The following is a 21,141-nucleotide window of genomic DNA, read 5'->3' on the forward strand; positions in this document are numbered from 1 at the left end:
ACACACACACACACACACACACACACACACACACACACACACACACACACACACACACCTGCATGGGCACATTTGTCTATCTGTGCATGTGCTGCACTGCACACAGACATTGCATTTGAATAATTTGTTTGTAGATATTTGATGTCGCTATAGTGAGTATTCTGCACATGCAATGTGCTCATCCAACTGTTCATTTAATATCTCTGCAACTTATTCAATTCAATAAAAGTTATGTTCAATATAATATTTTACCGCATGTATATTTTTATATACATATTTTTTATATACTATATTTTTATATACTATATTCCACATAAATGTGTTTTTCGACAACTTTATTTTAAACAGCATTATATTTATTATCTAATTCACGCCAGCATTGTTTTAAATTTGAGCTCTTATTTTGAAAAGCCGCCATTTCCGGTCAGCTAGCACTGCGGTAGACGTAACCTAGGAATCTACACGGAGCTGGGCCGGCCTTGTTTATAATATGAATCCAGACCGGAGCTCTGGGGAGCTCCACATCGTAGGCTCTGTGCCGTTAAAGAAACGTTGTTTTGACCAAAAATGCCATCTGGGAACAAGGAATGGGAGATACAGGCGACTGAAAGAAACGGATAGAATGGATTATTATGGCGACGGCGATCTAAGATGGACGGTCCAGTGCTGTGCTAACGTCAGTATCAAAATTAGGCTTCAATTGACAAAGGACTTCGGCAATGGCGTGTTAATACAGTTTCTGACAACTCTCTAAAATAAATCTCAGCGGTAGGACCTTGCAGGCCTGCAGCATTCATTTTGGAGCAGTATTACTTCTGTGATTTAGTTTTGAACAGAATTCTGGGAATTATAGTCCATATAAGACTGTAAGACTGTAGTCTGTAATGACAATTGAGCTACCAGAGGTGTCGCTAAGAATAAAGTGAATGTTACATTGCATGACTTTCACTTGTGACTCGTGAGGGCACTGTAAAAATAACCAGGATTTTACTACCGTACTGTAGTGTACGGTAGTACACACGCACACACACACACACACACACACACACACACACACACACACACACACACACACACACACACAGTCTATTTAAAGGAGAAGGACAGGCAGGATAATGATATTTGCTATGGCTGGGCTGTGTAACATCAACAGTGTCAGACTGCTGTTTATGTAAGGCTATGAATCCGTTCCGTTGCTTGCATTTGTTTACATTTCTACACAGAAGTGGAAGTGGACATGAAGTGTCTGAAACCAAAATCTATGGTAAATGCTGCATTTATATAGTGCTTTTATCCAAAGCCCCTTTCAATGATATAAAAATGCAATTCATTAATTCATTAATGATTGTGCATTACATTCAACGCATTCACTGGAGATCAGAACACATTACCCTGCTGGTACTGGCCGCACGCACTGCACTGGCTCCGCTGTGCAGTAACTTTTACAATTGATTTTAAGATTTCACTGGTAACTTTTAAAGCTCTAAACGGCCCAACTGACCTACTGGCCTTTTGTGGCGGTTCTGGACAACCGTGGGTCCGACGGACTCGACACCGGCACTGCATACATGTGTCGAATTTGAAGTTACGTGCATTACAGCCGTACAGACAGACAGACGCAAAGAGACATGGTGCATTTATAGATATAGATTATTTCACACACACATTCATATGCCGATGGGAGCAATTAGTGGTTCAGACAGAGTCTTGCTTAAGGACACTTGGACACTAACTCTGGGGGAGCCCACCCTGGGCAAGACCTACGCTGTAAAGACTATCATTTGTTTGGGGCGGAAGTTGCGCCCAAAACAAAGTATCGCCCAAATAAATTACGTTGATGCTTTACAAATCAGTTTACATTCTCCGCAAATGAAACAAGTGTTGTGATTGGTCGGGAAAATATCGTATCTCTGGGGGAAATACATCTGACGGATGTTCCGGAGGATACATCCGCCGATAGCTTCTCTGCCTTACGTTGTGACCAGGCTTTTCTTTATGCTTCTCTGCCTTACGTTGTGACCAGGCTTTACTTTATGCTTCTCTGCCTTACGTTGTGACCAGGCTTTACTTTATGCTTCTCTGCCTCACGTTGTGACCAGGCTTTTCTTTATGCTTCTCTGCCTTACGTTGTGACCAGGCTTTACTTTATGCTTCTCTGCCTTACGTTGTGACCAGGCTTTACTTTATGCTTCTCTGCCTCACGTTGTGACCAGGCTTTTCTTTATGCTTCTCTGCCTTACGTTGTGACCAGGCTTTACTTTATGCTTCTCTGCCTTACGTTGTGATCAGGCTTTTCTTTATGCTTCTCTGCCTTACGTTGTGATCAGGCTTTTCTTTATGCTTCTCTGCCTTACGTTGTGACCAGGCTTTACTTTATGCTTCTCTGCCTTACATTGTGACCAGGCTTTACTTTATGCTTCTCTGCCTCACGTTGTGACCAGGCTTTTCTTTATGCTTCTCTGCCTTACGTTGTGATCAGGCTTTACTTTATGCTTCTCTGCCTTACGTTGTGACCAGGCTTTACTTTTCGCAGAGGGGAGGGGAGGGGGAGGCTGGGATCCGGACGCTCTACCCTTGAGCCACTGCCACCACTATCCATCCCATTATAATTTTACTCCCCCCCCCACCTCCCTCTCTCTCTAATGCGTTTATACAGTAATGTGTGCATGGATGTTGGAATGGGAACGGTCATGGGGAATAATGTACTTTAGTTAAAGGCCTCTACAGTAAAGTGTGAGTGATGGAGAGACTATATACATGCACACAATGCTCTCTACAGTATGTCTCTCTCTCTCTCTCTGTGACTGTTGCTCTCTCTCTCTATCTCTCTCTCTGTCTCTCTCTCTCTGTGACTGTTGCTCTCTCTCTCTCTCTCTCTGTCTCTCTCTCTCTGTGACTGTTGCTCTCTCTCTCTCTCTCTGTGACTGTTGCTCTCTCTCTCTCTGTAACTCTCTCTCTCCGTCTCTCTCTCTCTGTGACTGTTGCTCGCTCTCTCTGTCTCTCTCTCTCTCTGTGACTGTTGCTCTCTCTCTCTCTCTCTCTCTCTCTCTCTCTCTCTGTGTGTGTTTTCTGTCTCTTGTTTTCTTTCTCTCTCTCTCTCTCTCTCTCTCTCTCTCTCTCTCTCTCTCTCTCTCTGTGTATTAGTCATCTCATCTTATCCTATATTATCAGAAAACGTCTTACTAAAGTGAGTGGTAACTGGTATGTCATATCATCATCCCATATGGTACCACCATGTGGAAGCAGGCTACACGATGCCACGCTGTGGCTCTGTTCTGGCTCATATAACTGGTACCCCGCGTAGGGATGAGGCTGCTGGCTAAATGGACCATAAACTATGCATTTAATATAACTGGTCCAGCGTAGGGATGAGGCTGTTGGCTAAATTGACCATAAACTATGCATTTAGCTGGTATTGGAAAGCCATAAAACAGAGCTTTTAAACGGTGGTTGACAATAGACATCCATTAATGTTCTATTGGCTGGACTTTTTATTGTTTTATTTTTTACAGGCTTACTGGGGCTTAAGAGCCAGGGAGGGGGGGGGGGGGGGGCAGATGTGTGTAGGAGGCCCCCAGGGGCCTATCAGGGCCCCAAGGGGACCATCGTCTCTGTCAATGAGTGCCTGCATGCACACATACAGGAGACTCCTGTCCGTGACTGACTGACTGACTGTAGAAATAAATGTACCCACTTGCCCTGCTGTGCTACGAAACCTGATGCATAGATTTATGTGCAGGTTAACAGACTCTGAGAACAGCATCATTGCATCACTTTCTAACCCGGCTAAGAGCTCTGTCAGACTATCATCTAAGCTGTGGAGCCACTGGCGTTCTAGCCTGTATGTACAGAGATAAGTCCCCCCTGTTTGTTTGTTTAGGCTTTGTGTATTTATAGTTTGTTTACTTTTGTGTTTTTATGTTTTATGTGTTCCGCCCTATGGACCCCCCTGTGAGTGTCTTGAATAAAGTTTGAATTGACTGACTGACTGACTGACTGACTGATGGGAGTCTGTGTGCATTCTGTGGGCCAAATAAACATTGAGAGTGTGCGTCATATTCGGACACCATATTTGGTGTATTGAAGGTGACCGCTTGAAGAGAAGAGACAATATCACGTCTGTCATGTCAATGTCAAGGCTAATACTTATTAGTATACTACTACTAAGTGAACATACTAGTTAAAGGAGAATTCTGACGAGCAATTGTTTGATTACATCCCTTGTTGATATAATGTCAGAAATGCTTTCACAGTGTTTTGTCCCAAATGGGCTTTGGTCTACCATTAGACCCCCTCCTCCCTGCTCAGAGCAACGTCACTCTAGAGAAGGATTTTTAATTTGGATTCTTTTGCCTCTGCCAGTGGTTAATGGATATATATATATATATTATCATCATCAGATTACGCTAAGAAAACGGTTTCAGAACCTACTGGCTTACAGTGGAGGCAATGAACAGACTGACGCATTCAGTCTTCAGTCTGGCCACCCCCCCCCCCCCCCCCCCCCCCCCACACACACACACCACACCACACCAACACACACACACACACACCCCCCAACCCCCAGTCAATTCAATTAAATTTAAAGGGGCTTTATTGGCATGAGAAAACATACGTTTACATTGCCGAAGCAGAAGTCCCCCGGGGGCCCCCTGCAGTCACTGGGGACCCCCGAACTGAGGAACATAAGGGAGGGGGTGGGGGGTGAGTGGAGGGGAGGAGGTGGGGCACCACCACCGCATTCATTGTGTTACTGGTTTTAATGGCAGGCTTTTCATTTCATTAATGACGTGGTCAGGTGGAGGGACTCTGAGGCCAACGGCTGTTCCAGTGGAAACACTGCCAAGCATAGTACATACATATCAATACGCACGCACGCACGCACGCACGCATGCACGCACGCAGTGTGTGTGTGAGACAAAGAGAGAGAGAGAGAGAGAGAGGTGACATCTCCAAAATAGACCCTCTATTCAACGAATAGGCAGCATATTCGGAAATAGCACAAGCGCACATGCACTCGCGCGCACACACACACACACACACACACACACACACACACACAAGTCACACACACACACACACACACACACACACACACACACACACACACACACACACACACACACACAGCTGTCCCCTATCCCTTTACCGTGCCTCCCAAGGTAATCCTGTCTCTACGGCAACCATGCATTGGAAATATAAACACAAAACTCACAGGTGTGTGTGTGTGTGTGTGTGTGTGTGCGTGCGTGCATGCACTCGTACTACTATATTTATGAGTGCCAAATGTCCCCACAAGTACAGCAGGAGAAATAGACATCCGTGAGTCGCGGACTGATGTCGTGCATATAGGAAATAGCAGTTGTGTTGTGAGCTATTTTTGTCTTTATAGGGTTACTGTTAAAAGCTTGTGTGCGTGTGTGTGTGTGTGTGTGTGTGTGTGTGTGTGTGTGGAAACTGGACACTGCTGCCTTGATGGGTTGAATATTTCATGTCCTCTTTTTCTGTACTATCAACTGAGTGTGTGTGTGTGTGTGTGTGTGTGTGTGTGTGTGTGTGTGTGTGTCTCTCTCTCTTCTCTTCGTCTGTCTCTTGTTATTCCGCCTCTATCTCGCCCATTGTCCACATATTGATCATGAGCCTGATTGGGCCTTCCAAAGAAATCTGCTGTGTGTGCCTTTTTATTGCACTAAAACGGATAGTTCCATTGCTTTGGTTGGTTGTGTGCCGTTGTAAAACACTCAACAAACACACACCCATAGAACACAGTCGTCAATATCAATGAGCCCATCATGTCTCGTTTACAATTGAGATTGACGTCCCTTTTCGCTTTCTTTTGGTATTTATTTTATCTTGTGAGCAAAGTTTCACAAAGCACGGTCGGCATTGGCTCAGGGTTGGAGTGGCCCGGTATAGATTGGCCTGATGGGAAGGCGAGGTTCCCAGTTCGATCCCGGGCTTGTCCAGAGTTAGTGTCCAACTGTCCCTGAGCAAGACTCTGAACTAGTTTCCTCCGCCATCGGAGTGTTGAATGTGTCTGAATGCGTGAATGTACATGGAGAAAAAGCGCTATATAAATGCAACATTTACTTTTAAAGGTTACGTACAGCGCCGCCATTAATTTGCACGGCAATGTGCTGGACTGGTTTGTGCCGTCAGTTGCTATAGGGGACTGTACGTTCTTATAGAAAGTATTGTTGTAGTGAGAGTGAGACTGTTTCGCAAGCCCAGGAAGAGCATTTTCTATCGCCGTGAGTGGTCTTTGAATCTTTGAATTGTTTTAATTAGGATATGTGCAGGATTTCCATGTTGCTATATTGGTAAGCGCTTTAGAAATTATGGCTGTGGCAAGCATGCCATGACCCACAATTATTGTGTGGACGTTCAAAATGGTATAATTGATACCATTTTGGTATAATGGTATAATTGATGTTGGCAAATGGCAATAGCACAGTGAAGATGATAATAATCTAATATGATGTGAGATCACAGTCTCTTAATTTTGATCTCAAAGTGCACCAGATTGAAGCATTTTCATCGCAAATTAAGTTTTATTTTCCGGAGCTGGGGGGGGCAGTTTAACATTTACAAAAAAATCCATGGTAAAGTATGGCTTATTGCTTCAACCATTAAGACCTGTGTCACCTTAGCTTTTAACCACTTTAACCATTATTGTATATACTTCAGCTATTGAAAAATAGCAGATATACGAGCTTGTAGATCTGCTATTTTATTTAAAGTTATGTAAATGTGGCACAAAGCTTTGAATATATATTCTTTCATAGCGACCATTTTTAACTCAAATGCCTCCCTGGAACAACATATTTTCAGATTGGGGTCGGTGGTCAAATTTCCTATAATGTCACGCTAACTCTCTCTCTCTCTCTCTGCAGGTGTAACAGGTCACAGATCCTCCCTCACCTCGGAGTCCCGACAGCCTCCGGTTCTACCGACCGCCATAACCATGTGCAGCGCCCCCTCCTCCTCCTCCTCCCCCCTCCTCTTCCTCGCTCCCCTCCTCCTCCTCCTCTCCCTCCTGGCCTGGTCTCCGGCGTTGGCTCAGAGCGACGGCGAGCTGGTGGTGCAGACGCACGCGGGGCGGGTGCGCGGGCGCCAGTTGCCCGTGCCGGGCCGCGGCCACGTCACCGCCTTCCTGGGCGTCCCCTTCGCCGAGCCGCCGGTGGGCAAGCGCCGCTTCCGCCGCGCCGAGCCCAAGCGCGTGTGGACGGACGTGTACGAGGCCGACGAGTACCCCAACGCCTGCTGGCAGTCCATTGACGAGACGTACCCGGGATTCCAGGTAAAGTAAAGCAAAGCAAAGGTACTATGTTTACCCTGCAGGGTAACTGGACTATAAGCTCAAGAACTTGTTTACAGCCAGGCCCTGCTCATAGAGCATTTCATGGTAGGGGGTTCAATGCCTTGCTCAAAGGGCACTTCAACGGTGGTAATTTTAATGTGCCGGTCCGGGGATACGAACTATAGCGACCTTTCCGATATACACCAGTCTCTAAGAGACTCTTATAGAGAGATTATTATATTGATGACTTCACTGTTTTATATTAATAAAAACGCATCGCAAGCTTTTTTTTGGCGTTTTTTTTTACTCACCCACTGCCTAGACTAGATCGTCTTTTGACATCATTTTCTCCTATGACTTTATAGTCTTCGAGATCGTCTTTTGACGTCTATTTTTATATTAATTAATTCATTACGTTTCACAACTCTGTTCCATAGCATCTGTATCACTTCAGTTGCTGTGTGATGAAGTAAACGAGGAAAAACCAAAGTGGATTTAACCCATTCTGACCTGAGATCAGATTCATACGAGGTTTCCACTAGGACACACACTGGTCTGATTAACCCATTCTGACCTGAGATCAGATTCTAAAAAAATGTCAGTCGTTCTTTGATTCTTCAAAAATAGCAGACCTACAAGCTCGTAGCGCGCCACTCGGTGGCGCGCTACGAGCTTGTAGATCTGCTATTTTTAAATAGCTAAAGCATAACATGATGCTAACACCAAAATGGGTGCCCGGTCAGAATGGGTTAAAAAAAATCCTAATATCTCCGATTCTTTTTCCAGGCTGCGTTTTGGATCAAAACAAGCTTGATTAGCGGCTCATTTCTATAGACACTATGATCGCTGGTTAAAAAAAGGTTAATGTATGTTTTGGGTGAATTAATTAACACTCGCGGGCCATGTTACATATATATATCGATATTACACATCCTGTTTTTCCTATTATCTGATTATAACTTATAGCTTTCAAAATAAGATGGTTCTTATGAGTATAAATTCAGCCAACCAGATGGTCGAATGAGTTATTAATTAGTGTTTAATTCCCAAAAAACAAGGGAAAACAAGGGATTGATTATTAATCGATTTAATTATTTAATTATAAACTCGCTTCCGTCGCGCCGAGCCCAAGTGCGTGTGGACGGACGTGTACGACGAGGCTGACCCATGAGGCTGCCCCAACGCCTGCTGGCATGCAGTCTGTGGTGGTTGAATGTAATTGAATTCATAGGTTTTATCATTGTGTTTGATGAAGTGTTGCACCTCTCCTCCCCGTCCTCCAGGGCATTGAGATGTGGAACCCCAACAGGGAGATGAGCGAGGACTGTCTGTACCTCAACGTGTGGGTGCCGTCGTCCGCGCGGCCGCACAACCTCACCGTCATGGTGTGGATCTACGGCGGAGGTAAGCAGGGACGGGCGGTAACCCCCTTTTGGTGTTAGCATTATGTTATGCTTTAGCTATTGAAAAATAGCAGACCTACAAGCTCATAGCGCGCCACCGAGTGGCGCGCTACGAGCTTGTAGGTCTGCTATTTTTGAAAGAAATCGAAGAACGACTGACATAGAAACATAGCTTTTTGCAGAAAACTGTCAGGGTGTAGAAGACATTTTTTAGAATCTGATCTCACGTCAAAATGGGCTAAGGTAAAAAAGTATCAATACTGCGATGTAGAACTACTCCGTTGAAGGTAAAAGTCTGGAATTCAAAATGAGTAAAAGTACAAAAGCATTACCATAAAAATGTATACTCAAAGTACCAAAAACAGAATTAGTCACTACTCACTAATACAGAATGTCCCATTTCAAGTGTTTGCAAATGTATGCGATTGCGATGCGACACATTGTGAGCTTGTAGATCTGCTATTTTCAAAACGACCGAAATCTATATAGGGCTGAATGTATAGCCTATATTTTGTAATAATAATCTAAATCTACCACTAACTACTAGTAACTAACGTTTTCAAATAATTGTAATGGAGTAAAAGTACACTATTTGTCTCTGAGATGTAGTGGAGTAGAAGTATTGGGAATTGGAATTACTCAAGCAAAGTACCTCAAAAGTGTACTTTATAGTACAGTACTAGTTCTGATTCTAGGGACAGAAAGCAGACCTTTTTATCCCAGATGATTTGAGCGGTCTGGATCGGTTCATCATGATATCACACAAGATAAGTGTACTTTTGGCCTGAAACCATTCAATGCTTTATAATCCAACAGCAGTATTTTGAAATTAATTATTCAACGGACAGCGAGCCACTGGAGCGATATTATGATCCTCCTCTTGGAATTATAGTATAAGGACTCAACACAGCAACGTTCTGCTTTCCAAATCAACTGTATAGTCGTCCGATAGATAGACATCTACATAGTCTACTGAAAATGAATGCATTGATACACATTGGTGGTTTTGAGCAGATGGATATATACTAATCTCTTCATTTCTGACTTCTGACCTGCCTCTCGTTCAAAATATGAATGTGAGGAGGGATTATTCAGCGACTTTATCGTTATAACGATAGCGAGGTATAAGCAAGCAAAGATATTTCTCCCGGTTGTTTGCGGCCCTATATCTGCGCGTCACGCCGAGCTGTTATTTTGAAAGAAATCCCGGCGTTGATTGTGTTTAAGAGCAGTTCTTATACAAGGAGACTGACAGTTTGTATCTTGTGTTTGGTATAGGGAGGTAAGGGGACCGTCAGGGGGACTCATCAGGAGATGTGATCCTGGGTCATTTCAGGACAGTGTACATGTGTGTCCTGACTCAGGAAGTCTTCACCGTTACACCGTCGTCGGCACTGTGACAGCACACACTTTAGACCAGTGGTTTTCAACCAGTGGTCCGGGGACCACCGGTGGGCCTTGAGGGGGTTCCAGGTGGTCCCCATGCAGCTAAATGATGGAGAGTTGGTATAACCAAATGGACCTTTATAGATCTTTAACTCTTGAGAGCGTAAAATGAAACCAAATGAAACCAAGTGGACACAGTCTTATCCAATGACGTTATACTGTAGGTCTGAGAGGCTAAATGTCATCAAATGGTGGTCCGTGTGGCTCAAATGCCGAATAAATAACGGTCCTTGATATGTAAAGGGTTGAAAACCACTGCTTTAGACGCTGATAAACTCTTATAGCATGTTCTTCACATGCACCGTTACATCACCGTCCACAGACACATCAGAGCAACTTGTTTGAGCCTAATTGTTCCAGAAAACCCCAGACGACGGAAAATCCACTGAACGTTCAAAATTCCGTTTTTATTCATCCCATTTTGGGGGCGGGAACACCTTTTGGTGTTAGCATCATGTTATGCTTTATATCTATTGAAAAATAGCAGATCTAAAAGCTCGTAGCGCACCACTCGGTGGCGCGCTACGAGCTTTTAGATCTGCTTGTAGGTCTGGTATTTTTTTTTTAATCGAAGAACGACTGACATATAGAAACGCTTTTTCAGAAAACTGTCATTTTCAAACAGACATTTTTAGAATCTGATCTCAGGTCAAAATGGGTTAAAAAAGGAAGAAACTGGAAAGCGGATATATGCAATAATCTCTGTGATACCACCTTTCCCAAATAAAACATTTCAATAAAAAAATAAAATGTATTACCAAAGGAGTAAGTCGAGTAAGCCCTGCTTAGCTCTACTACAGAAAGGCCAGTACCGCGAGTCATCACCAGGGGAAAATAAAACCACGAAGGGAAACATACAAATATCAAGAGAGAGAGATGGAGTGTGTGATGAGAGTGGATCAGACAGTGAATTATGTTTGGGTGCTAACTGAGGCTGTGTTTTCCGTGTGCTTCTGCTCTGCTCTGCTAGGTTTCTACAGCGGTTCCTCGTCCCTGGACGTGTACGACGGGCGCTACCTGGCCCACACGGAGACGGTGGTGGTGGTGTCCATGAACTACCGCATCGGGCCCTTCGGCTTCCTGGCGCTGCACGGCTCCCACGAGGCCCCGGGCAACGTGGGCCTGCTGGACCAGCGGCTGGCGCTGCAGTGGGTCCAGGACAACATACACTTCTTCGGCGGGAACCCCAAGCAGGTACACTACGCTTCAAACGAATACCGGACAACCTCCCGGAATTTTCACCAGTGAGGGGGGATAACTTTGTAATATTATGCTATTGGCTGTTTGTATTCTTTTCGGAAAAATATAAAAAGATACTCCTGTGGAAAGGCTATATTATTTTTTACTTATATTGACCCTATAAACAATTTAGTATTATTTAGTATATGTAAGGTTTTGCCCACTCAAATGGTACCTCGTCAGATAATCCCCACATATCCTACAACAACTTCTGTTAACAGACTTCACTGTAGTAGCTTTTCATAAATTATTGTTACAGATGGTTAACAATGTTCCAGTGTTGTTTTCGTCGACTTAAAACTAAGACGAAAAATGTTTGTGAGATTATACCTTTTTTCACTGACTAAAACTAAATAAAAACGAATATATGATGACTAAAACTATAAGACTAAATATATACTGACAATTTCGTCAACAACTAGACTAAAATGTTAGGAAGGGACTAGTGGAGAAGAGATCCAGTTATATGCTGGGTTGTAGATCTGCTATTTTCAGCATGTAACCAAAGTGTAAAATATGCCATTGTCAAAACACATTTTAGTCGACTAAATCAACTGTAGATTTAGAAGACTAAAATCGTATGACATTTAGTCGACTAAAACTAGAATAAACACTAGAACATTCCAGGTGACTAAAATGTGACTAAAACTAAGTGAAAACTATTCAAGAGACAACGACTGAAACTAATATAGAAATTTGCTACCAAAAACAACACTGGCAGGTACGATGCCATCGTAATGACTGCTTTTTACACTTGATGAAAATAGCCATGAAAATAGTCCTCACTAATGTTCATGATAAAAAATGCCACCATTTTGTTCTACTCTGTCTGTGTCTCTTATAGGCGGGCTGTGGGCAGTTCAGAATGTAATAATTGTAATAACAATCAAAATCTACGAATGAACTAGTAACTAAAGTTTTCAAATAATCGAGATGTATAGTGGAGAAGTATAGAAGTAAAAGTATCGGAAATTGGAAAATACAAACGTACAGCACTCGAGTAAATGTAAGAAAGAAAGAAAGAAAGTTACTATGTTTACCCAGGGTAACTGGACTAAGCTCAAGAACTTGTTTACAGCCAGCCATAGAACATTTCATGGTAGAGGTTCAATGCCTTGTCCAAGGGCACTTCAATCAACGGTGGTCATTTTAACATGCCGGTCCGGGGATACGAACTAGCGACCTTTCCGATATCAAGACCGCTCCGCAAACCGTTCGGCCACCGCTGCCCCGTGTATACTCAAGTCACTCCCCCCCCCCCCCCCCACCAAAATTATATTGGCCTACAGAAAAAATAAAAACCTTAAATATTATCTAGTACACAGCAAGCTAAAATAAATCAACACACCAGCACGCCAGGGACCAGAATACTTCAAACCCAAACAATTAGTAAAAAATAGAACCACAAAACGTGTGTTAGAGATTAAACGACAAATAACAGCCAGAACCAGCAACTGCATTTACTTAATCACATGTGAAAAATGTGGTTTACAATATGTCGGAGAAACGGGTAAAACAATAGGTACTAGGCTGGGACAACACAGATACAATATTAACAATGCCAAAAAGACAACCACAAGATTTGTGCAACATTTCATGGCTCACGGCATTGAAGCTATAAAATGCGCTGGACTTCAACACAATCCCAACTGGACAGTAGGACAAAGACGTTTTAATGAAAAACAGTGGATTAAGAACCTCAACACGGATTTTCCTGGAGGCTTAAACATGCCTAAAATCAGATCTTGAACACAACAAAACTTAAACTCAGGATTAAACTGGAGAAATCTAAAAGTGATTGGATCAGACTTCTTTCGGATACATGGCGAATGCATTTATTCCTTGCATTGTGCCTACACATGTTGCGACCTTCGGTCGCGACATGTGTAGGCACAGTGCACTGAAGTTGTTTAATTCCCCCCCGCTTGCAGGTGACTATCTTCGGCGAGAGCGCGGGCGGCGCCTCGGTGGGCTACCACCTCATGATGCCCGGCAGCCGTAACCTGTTCACCCGGGCCATCCTGCAGAGCGGCGTGCCCAACTGCCCCTGGGCCTCGGTGACCCCCGGGGAGGCGCGCCGCCGGGCCACGCAGCTGGCCAAGCTCAACTTCTGCAACGTCGCCGGCAACGACACGGAGCTGGTGGACTGCCTGCGCACGCGGACGCCCAAGGAGCTCCTGGAGCACGAGTGGTCGGTACGTACACGTACGGTATTATTTACCAGTGATAAGTAAAGTAAGTAGCCTTGCCGAGCCATGAGGCCCATAGGGCAGGAGCCTATCTCCTGTTTCTGTAGCGTGAGCTGAGGCAGCTTGATGTACAAGTACACCCCCTGGACATGACGCTAGTATGTCGCAGGGACTTACCCAATCCAACCCTTGATGCTGAGTGTCAAGCAGGGAGGCACTGGGTCCCATTTTCCCAGTCTTTGGTATGACCCGGCCGGGGATCGAACCCCGACCTCCCAGTCTCAGGGCGGACACTCTAACCACAAGGCCACTGAGTTGATTTAACAGTGATGGAAGAGATGAAAGTAAAAGTATTGGAAGTAAAAGTATTGGAAATTGGAAAACACTCAAGTGAAGTGCAAACTAAATAATTGTACTTGAGTACAGCATTTAGGTAAATGTACTTAGTTCCTTTCCACCACTGAACGGTAACATAACGTCATAACCGTGGTCACATGGTCATCAGGTCATGTTATAGTTACGGTAACATAACGTCCCGTGGTCACATGGTCATCATGTCATGTACTTAGTTACGGTAACATAACGTCCCATGGTCATCAGGTCATGTTATAGTTACGGTAACATAACGTCCCGTGGTCACATGGTCATCAGGTCATGTTATAGTTACGGTAACATAACGTCCCGTGGTCACATGGTCACCAGGTCATTAGTTACGGTAACATAACGTCCCGTGGTCATGGTCATCAGGTCATTAGTTACGGTAACATAACGTCATAACCGTGGTCATGGTCATCAGGTCATGTTAGTTACGGTAACATAACGTCATAACCGTGGTCATGGTCATCAGGTCATGTTAGTTACGGTAACATAACGTCATAACCGTGGTCATGGTCATCAGGTCATGCCGTGGGAGAGTCAGCTGTTCCGCTTCGCCTTCGTGCCCGTGGTGGACGGCGACGTGGTGCCCGACTCGCCCGAGGCCATGCTGGACTCAGGAGACTTCAAAGACACGCAGGTCCTGATGGGCGTCAACCAGGACGAGGGCTCCTACTTCCTGCTGTACGGAGCGCCCGGCTTCAGCAAGAACAACGAGAGCCTCATCTCCAAGGAGGACTTCCTGGAAGGTATATGTCTGACTGCAGCACGCAGGGGCGCAGATAGCATTTTATAACTGGGGGGGGGGGGGGGGGTATATATTTGGGGGCTATGAGGAGGGGGGGATATCCCCCCCACTTTTGCGCATAATTATGCAGATTTTCCACGTTTTTTTAAGCGGATTTCACGGCAAAACACTGCCAACAGCAAAACACATGCAGCCACGATACATTTTGGAGAGGATAATCCCCCCTCCTCATGAAACTGAGGGGGTCGATCCCGTCCCCGTCCCCCACCCTATCTGCGCGCCTGTCAGCACGACTTGCGCCACACAGAGGAAAACTACATAATAAGTAGACTATATAGAGCACTGTTGCTAGAGGAGTTATTGATACAACCTGTTTCTGGAGAAAATTAATTAATTCTGCCGTAAAAAGTCTTGAAACTACACGGCCTGAAATCAATGCCACTGCTAAAATACGTCACTCCGTCCCCGCTGCCGTTACATTCCTGAGATTCCGAGTTGACGTCGTCAGCAGACCTGTCCGTCACAACCCTTATGTCACACTAGTAAACGCAACCTGCTGTCGCAATTAAGCCCATATATAGATCCTCGATGTCATCAATATTGGCCAGCAACTCTACATCTGACCTCACAAACCCCTTAGATCTCCATATATGGATATATGTCAGAACCTGTTCTGACATTCCATTATGCTGATCCTATCCCCATCCATCCTTCCTTCCTCTTCGATGTCTCCCTTTTGACTGATATACCTGTCCATTCAAACTCTATAGACGGGGCCTGAACCTAAAGTTATTAGTGCAGCCGCGCCCCGGCCACCATGCCAAAGTCACAACCATGAAACTCAAAGTCAAACTCTCGTGTGAACTAGTGACAAATGCATTATGTAACTTCTACATCTCACTATTGATACTACTAATATTGATACCCATTTTGGGGGCGGGAACCCCTTTTGGTGTTAGCATCATGTTATGCTTTAGCTATTGAAAAATAACAGATCTACAAGCTCATAGCGCGCCACCGAGTGGCGCGCTACGAGCTTGTATAGGTCTGCTATTTTTGAAAAATCGAAGAACGACTGACATTTTTAGAATCTGATCTCGGGTCAGAATGGGTTAATCAGACCAGTGTGTGTCCAGTGGAAACCTCGTGTGAATCTGATCTCAGGTCAGAATGGGTTAACTTAACTCCTCCTATGCTGTGGTGGTATATTCTCTCTAGGCGTGAAGATGAGCGTCCCCCACGCCAACGACATCGGCCTGGAGGCCGTGGTGCTGCAGTACACCGACTGGATGGACGAGAACAACGGCGTGAAGAACCGCGACGGCCTCGACGACATCGTGGGCGACCACAACGTCATCTGCCCCCTGGCGCACTTCGCACGCACGCTCGCCGTCCGGAGCAACAACGGAAACTCCCAGGGTATGTATGACGCAGTGTTGTTTTCGTCGACTAAAAACTAAGACTACCTTTTTTTCACTGACTAAAACTAAATAAAAACGAATCTATGATGACTAAAACTAAGACTAAATATACTGACAATTTCGTCAACAAATAAAAACTAGACAAAAATATTAGGAAGGGACTAGTGGACAAGAGATTCAGTTATCCAGTTCGCGAGATTGTAGAACTGCTATTTTCAGCATGCAACCAAAGTGTAAAATATGCCAAAAACAACACTGGTACGACGGACCACCGTACCACCCCAATACGCCCATGTGCATGTGTGTGTGTGTGTGTATATATATATATATCATGGTGGCGCCATAACTGTTTTTTATCGTGGTTTTATCTATAACTGCACCGATCTGTGTAAAACCTTCTATGCATATACTCCATAGAAGCCAAGGAAAAACCTTTGCCTGGAATTTTTCACATCTGCTCTTCATAGCGCCACCAGGAGGCCGACATTATGTAAAACACATTTTCTTATATTATTAGTTAGTTAGATGACAAAAATAAAATAAATACTTTGGCTTATGTGTGAGGTGCAGGGTTCAAAAAGGTCAGAGTATAAGTAGGTCTGTTGTGTAATAAAAACTCAACAAAAGTAAGTTCCCGGTTAAAAAAAATATTATATGCAGTTACTGTTGGTAACAAGAAAAACTAAATCTAAGGGCATTTTGTATCTAATTTCGGTTTGTTTTGTAAAACACACAATAAAGTTCCAGTTAGTTATCGTTTTTGTTTAGTCCAGATTTCTCCACCCTTTTTCCCAAGTTTTCATTATTTTTTGTAAGTTTTAGTTAACGATAATAACCTCAGGCCACCCTCCGTTCAGGCGGAGTGTACCTGTACCTGTTCGACCACCGCGCGTCCAACCTGGAGTGGCCCGAGTGGATGGGGGTCATGCACGGGTACGAGATAGAGTTCGTCTTCGGCCTGCCGCTGGAGAAGAGACTCAACTACACCTTCGAAGAGGAGAAACTGAGCCGCAAGATGATGAGATACTGGGCCAACTTCGCCCGCACCGGGTGAGCCACATGTTAGTTAGAGCCACAAGCTATACTGTGACTGGAGGTTTCAAGGTTGTGTTGTTGTTTGACAAAAAAGGGCCAGTGGTAGGAGAAGTACTTATGGTAAATTTAAGCAATAAGGTAACGGTTACAAACATTATAGCAATATTAACCTAATAAAACTATTACATTCACAAAAGTATCTACGCTTTGCGCCACCAGAGCGAGCGAGCCAGAGCCACAACACTTCCTTGTTTTGCTCTGCAAGTAGCCTATGTGACGGGAGAATAGCGCTTGATATCTTTACGGGGCTGCCTGGAGCCACACATTCACAGTCATATGAGACGGGCGGTGCTTAGACGCCCGCACGGCATGTGTTTGTAAAGCAATGAAGCGCTCCCCTTCCCCAGTTCAGCTACAAGGCTGCAGTTTGATACAAAGTGATTGAAGGAGTGGGTTATCAGTGAGTTTACACCGGTCACGTGACGGTAACCAGCCAATCAGAATGAAGTATTGGGACTACCCGTTTTAGAAGGTGCATTTATACAGTGCCTTTATCCAAGGCGCTTTACATACGTAGATTGTGCATTACATTGACCCATTCACACACACATTCATACACCGATGGCGGCGGAAACTGCATGCAAGGCACCAACCAGCACATCAGGAGCAATTAGGGGTTCAGAGTCTTGCTCAAGGACACGTCTTCGACACTGACTCTGGGGGAGCCCACAGGGTTCAAACTGGCAACCTTGCGGTTTACCATCCAGCCACTCTATACCCGCCGCCCCCCTTGTGACTTTAACAAAAAAATATTGCAATGTAGAAACACTCTGTTACAAGTAAAAGTCTGGAATTAAAAATGTACTTGAGTAAAAGTACAAAAGTATTGGCATCAAAATGTTCTCAAAGTACCAAAAGTAAAAGTACGGTACTCATTATGCAGAATGTCCCGTATTTCATGTTTTCAAATGTATAAGAATCGTTTGGAAATAGCAGTGGCCAAAATGAATATAGGGCTGAAGAGGGATATAATAATCCAAATCTTTATTAGACAGAATGTATATAACACTCACTCCAAAAGATAGACACTGTAAGGATAGCACAAAAAAATTGTCCTTGCTTGCTGTCTTGTTTCCATTTAGGTACTATACTGTATGCAATCAATTCATAGACATGACACGAATATTAACAACAAAATTCAATATCATCGCAGGTAAAAACAACACAAAATCTACATAGTAAAACAAAATAAAACACTGTATATACACAGTGAGGGGGGAAAAGGAAGTGTGATCATTTCCTCTCCCTTGGGCCTATACTGAAAGGTGGATTTTCAGGCCTGTTTTAATTAGAAGCAAGTGATCTGCATTTCTTTTTTGAGAGAGAGGGGCTCAGGGCATTCCACGCTTGGGTGGCAGTGCTGTATAGGATAATTTAATTTACCCATGTTTGTTTTGAACTGACACTGTATCCGACCTTAACCCCCGCCTCTCTCTCTCTCTGTTCCTCCACCAGGAACCCCAACGTGAACCATGAGGGTGGGATGGAGACGGGTAAACGCTGGCCTCTGTTCAGCATCAGCGACCAGAGACACGTGGGACTCAACACGGAGCCGCTGAAGATCCATAAAGGTCTGAGGAACCAGCTGTGTGCTTTCTGGAACCGCTTCCTACCACGCCTACTCAACATCACCGGTAAGAACTACAACTGTAGTCCATTAACCATTAACTGCTTCCTACCACGTCTACTCAACATCACTGGTAAGAACTACAACTGTAGTCCATTAACCGCTTCCTACCACGTCTACTCAACATCACCGGTAAGAACTACAACTGTAGTCCATTAACCGCTTCCTACCTCGTCTACTCACCATCACCGGTAAGAACTACAACTGTAGTCCATTAACCATTAACCGCTTCCTATCACGTCTACTCAACATCACCGGTAAGAACTACAACTGTAGTCCATTAACCATTAACCGCTTCCTAACCATAGACTGTAAAAAATATGGACAAAGCGTTCCCAGGGTCTAACATGAACGTAAAATGAAGCCTGTCAGTCCTTGCAATGGAAGTCGCCATCTTTCTAGATCCGTTTTGGTCCAGCTGGCCATTGGCTGGCCCAGACAAACACTATTAACTAGTTAACTCACAATCCTTTTAACGGCACTATTTTTTTTGACGCGCGATTAACGCACTGTGAAGTTTAACAGAATGGTTGAGAGACGCATGCATGTGAATGCAGGCAGTCAGTGAGCCCCGCCTCTCTCCCCCTCTCACACACTTAGAAAACATGTTATTTTGATCAACATGGCCTGTTATCTCTCGTAATGGTACCATTGGCCAACATCAATACAGTTCTTTAGTTTGGGTCTGGAAGGCTAAATGTCATCAAATGGTGGTCCGTGGCTCAAATGCAGAATGAATAATGGGCTATGATATGAAAAATCTTGAAAACCACTGATTTAAGGTATATTTAGAACGTATACAAAATATGCGATTAATCACAGTTAACTATGGACAATCATGCGATTAATCAGATTAAATATTTCAATTGATTGACAGCCCTAATATATATATATATATATAGAGAGAGAGAGAGAGAGAGAGAGAGAGAGAGAGAGAGAGAGAGAGAGAGAGAGAGAGAGACGGGCATGGTCAGTAATGCAGACAGAATGCCTGCACACACAAACACACACACACACACACACACACACACACACACACGGCTCAGTTTTTCCATCACAACAGACCACCAGAACCAAGAGCATGGATGCGGTGGTGAAGGTCAGGTGATGAGAGATTTGCAGTGTGACATTCTAGACGCTTGTGTTTCTCCTCCATGGAGGTGACCTTACCGCGCCGTGTTCTCGTGTCTCTCCACAGAGACGCTCCTCCTCACTCCCTCCGTCTGGAGACTTTATCATTTGATATCAATCTCACTCGCTCTCTAATCTTCATTGTCCCCGAAAGAGACATAATTATTGATCGTTGCATTCTCTCTCGGATCAATATGAAAAACGCGCTCTCTGTCTATTAGATGAGAACTGCTTCTGCAAACTGTGGGGTTTATACGCAGCATGTCAGATACGACCGGTTGTAAACTAAACTCGTTCTCATGGCAAACACAGTAAAGCTGTGCGTGGCCATCGTGTTATTGGTTAGTTACCATCATGTCTGTCGGGTCAGGACCCCTTTTGGAGCGTCCCCATAACCGCGTAAAGTGACAGTTTAAAGACGTTTTTCTGATCCAACACTTCTACAAAGTGTTTCTGAAGTCCCGGGACAGAGAGAGAACAGTGTAGGATGTCGTTGATGAATCTGTTGTTTATTCTGCTCTGCCAACATATCCTTCAACAGCTCATAAACAGTCAGCCCCGTCCAGGAGGGTCAGGCCGACGTACAGCAGCTAGAGCTATAGCTCACTCATTACTAAACGGCTGGCCTACGAGTTGGCAAAAGAACATGATGAAGTGCAGTGTCCTTAACCCATTCTGAATGGGAACCCCTTTTGGTGTTAGCATCATGTTATGCTTTAGCTATTGAAAAATAGCAGATCTACAAGCTCATAGCGCGCCACCGAGTGGCGCGCTACGAGCTTGTAGGTCTGCTATTTTTGAAAAATCGAAGAATGACTGACATTTTTAGAATCTGATCTCAGGTCAGAATGGGTTAATCAGACCATGTGTGTGTCCAGTGGAAACCTCGTATGAATCTGATCTCAGGTCAGAATGGGTTAACCCACCAGGTTAAGGACACAGTCGGTAGAGAGGAACGCCCAATTTATTCTCTGTCATACAACAAGTGTTGCACGATGAACAAACATCTAGATGAGCTCAAAGCGTGTCATTTATCCAGCCGCGGATATATTATTACTGTCACCGTCACATTTCAAAGTATGAGTGAACCAGACTTCATCTTCATTAGTGAGGACCAATTATTATACTAGAGGATGAAATTACTTTTACTCAAAACAAGTTCAAAAC

General features: G+C 44.3%; 1 protein-coding gene across 1 annotated transcript in view; it reads left to right on the plus strand.

Moving 5' to 3' along the window:
* ache (acetylcholinesterase (Yt blood group)) overlaps positions 1–21,141 on the plus strand; it is a 36,421-nt gene that overhangs the window by 13,126 nt on the left and 2,154 nt on the right. The window contains exons 2-9 of the mRNA XM_080791890.1: positions 6,894–7,300; positions 8,584–8,704; positions 11,120–11,343; positions 13,320–13,583; positions 14,476–14,701; positions 15,919–16,119; positions 16,979–17,171; positions 18,672–18,850. Of these exons, the coding sequence (XP_080648016.1) occupies positions 6,965–7,300; positions 8,584–8,704; positions 11,120–11,343; positions 13,320–13,583; positions 14,476–14,701; positions 15,919–16,119; positions 16,979–17,171; positions 18,672–18,850 (1,744 nt within the window). The 5' untranslated portion in view covers positions 6,894–6,964. The remainder of the gene's footprint in view (positions 1–6,893; positions 7,301–8,583; positions 8,705–11,119; positions 11,344–13,319; positions 13,584–14,475; positions 14,702–15,918; positions 16,120–16,978; positions 17,172–18,671; positions 18,851–21,141) is intronic.

This window comes from Protomyctophum bolini (assembly GCF_963924005.1).
Source record: "Protomyctophum bolini genome assembly, chromosome: 20".
Classification (NCBI taxonomy): Eukaryota; Metazoa; Chordata; class Actinopteri; order Myctophiformes; family Myctophidae; genus Protomyctophum; species Protomyctophum bolini.